This window comes from Monosiga brevicollis, genomic scaffold, assembly GCF_000002865.3.
Source record: "Monosiga brevicollis MX1 MONBRscaffold_118 genomic scaffold, whole genome shotgun sequence".
NCBI lineage: Eukaryota > Choanoflagellata > Craspedida > Salpingoecidae > Monosiga > Monosiga brevicollis.
Window position 1 is genome coordinate 5,680 of NW_001865139.1, and position 1,682 is coordinate 7,361.

At 63.4% G+C, this 1,682-nt stretch overlaps 1 protein-coding gene across 1 annotated transcript in view; it reads left to right on the forward strand.

The window, feature by feature from the left end:
• Nucleotides 1-1,263, forward strand: part of MONBRDRAFT_30618 (uncharacterized protein) — a gene marked incomplete at both ends in the record, with an annotated part of 6,867 nt that extends 5,604 nt beyond the window's left edge. Inside the window, one exon of the mRNA XM_001751057.1 lies at nucleotides 1,127-1,263. Within this exon, the coding sequence (XP_001751109.1) occupies nucleotides 1,127-1,263 (137 nt within the window). The remainder of the gene's footprint in view (nucleotides 1-1,126) is intronic.
• Nucleotides 1,264-1,682: the final 419 nt, after the last annotated feature.

The window sequence follows — 1,682 nt, forward strand, 5'->3', positions numbered from 1 at the left end:
AGGAGGCGCGTCGGATTTGGTCCGTGAAGATCGGTCTCGACCGAACCGGCCCGCGCAAGTCGGGCTCGCGTGAGTCGCGCACGATCCGACCAGCCCTCATGAGCCCAGGTCCGAGCAGACCCGTTTCGATCGACAGGAGGGCGAGTCGGATTTGGTCCGTGAAGATCGTGCTTAACCGAACCGGCCCGCGCAGGTCGGGCTCGCTTGAAATCGAGCACGATCCGACGCGCCCTCACGAGCCCAGGTCCGAGCAGACCCGTAAACCAATTAGGTGTTTGAACCTCAGAGCTGAAAGGAAAGCTGTGCAACCCCGACATCAAAATCACGACGGCATGCAAAATAACCCGTGTCGATCGACAGGAGGGCGCGTCGGATCTGGTCCGTGAAGATCGGGCTCGACCGAACCGGCTCGCGCAGGTCGGGCTCGCTTGAATCGAGCACGATCCGACCAGCCCTCACGAGCCCAGGTCCAAGCAGACCCGTATCGATCGACAGGAGGGCGCGTCGGATTTGGTCCGTGAGGATCGTATAAAAATAATATGATCGTGCGGCCGAACCGGCCCGCGCAGGTCGGGCTCGCTTGAGTCGCGCACGATCCGACGCGCCCTCACGAGCTCAGGTCCGAGCAGACCCGTATCGATCGACAGGAGGGCGCGTCGGATTTGGTCCGTGAAGATCGGGCTCGACCGAACCGGCCCGCGCAGGTCGAGTCGCGCACGATCCGACCAGCCCTCACGAGCCCAGGTCCGATCAGACCCGTTTCGATCGACAGGAGGGCGCGTCGGATTTGGTCCGTGAAGATCGGTCTCGACCGAACCGGCCCGCGCAAGTCGGGCTCGCGTGAGTCGCGCACGATCCGACGCGCCCTCACGAGCCCAGGTCCAAGCAGACCCGTATCGATCGACAGGAGGGCGCGTCGGATTTGGTCCGTGAAGATCGTAATAATAAATAATAATAAATTAGGATCGTGCTGGCCGAACCGGCCCGCGCAGGTCGGGCTCGCTTGAGTCGCGCACGATCCGACGCGCCCTCACGAGCCCAGGTCCGAGCAGACCCGTATCGATCGACAGGAGGGGCTTCGGATTTGGTCCGTGAAGATCGGGCTCGACCGAACCGGCCCGCGCAGGTCGAGTCGCGCACGATCCGACCAGCCCTCACGAGCCCAGGTCCGAGCAGACCCGTTTCGATCGACAGGAGGGCGCGTCGGATTTGGTCCGTGAAGATCGGTCTCGACCGAACCGGCCCGCGCAGTCGGCTCGCTAGTCGCGCACGATCCGACCAGCCCTCACGAGCCCAGGTCCGAGCAGACCCGTTTCGATCGACAGGAGGGCGCGTCGGATTTGGTCCGTGAAGATCGGTCTCGACCGAACCGGCCCGCGCAGGTCGGACTCGCTTTAGTCGCGCACGATCCGACGAGCCCTCACACACTTTTTTTTCTGACATCTTGGCGTGAACCACGTTGTCAGATAAAATCTGCAACCCCGCTCTTTGCGGCCCGCGTTTTGGCGGCGCCCTCGCTCCCACCGTGTCCGCTCGCTCGCTCGCTTGCTTGCCCCGCGGACATGGCCACTGAGTCCGGCGGCGAGGATTCTTGGACCCAGGTCCGCGGTGCTAAGCGCCCGAGTGCCGAATCACCTCCAAGCAACGCAACCACCTCGCCTTCCCAAACTCATCGTTCTGCA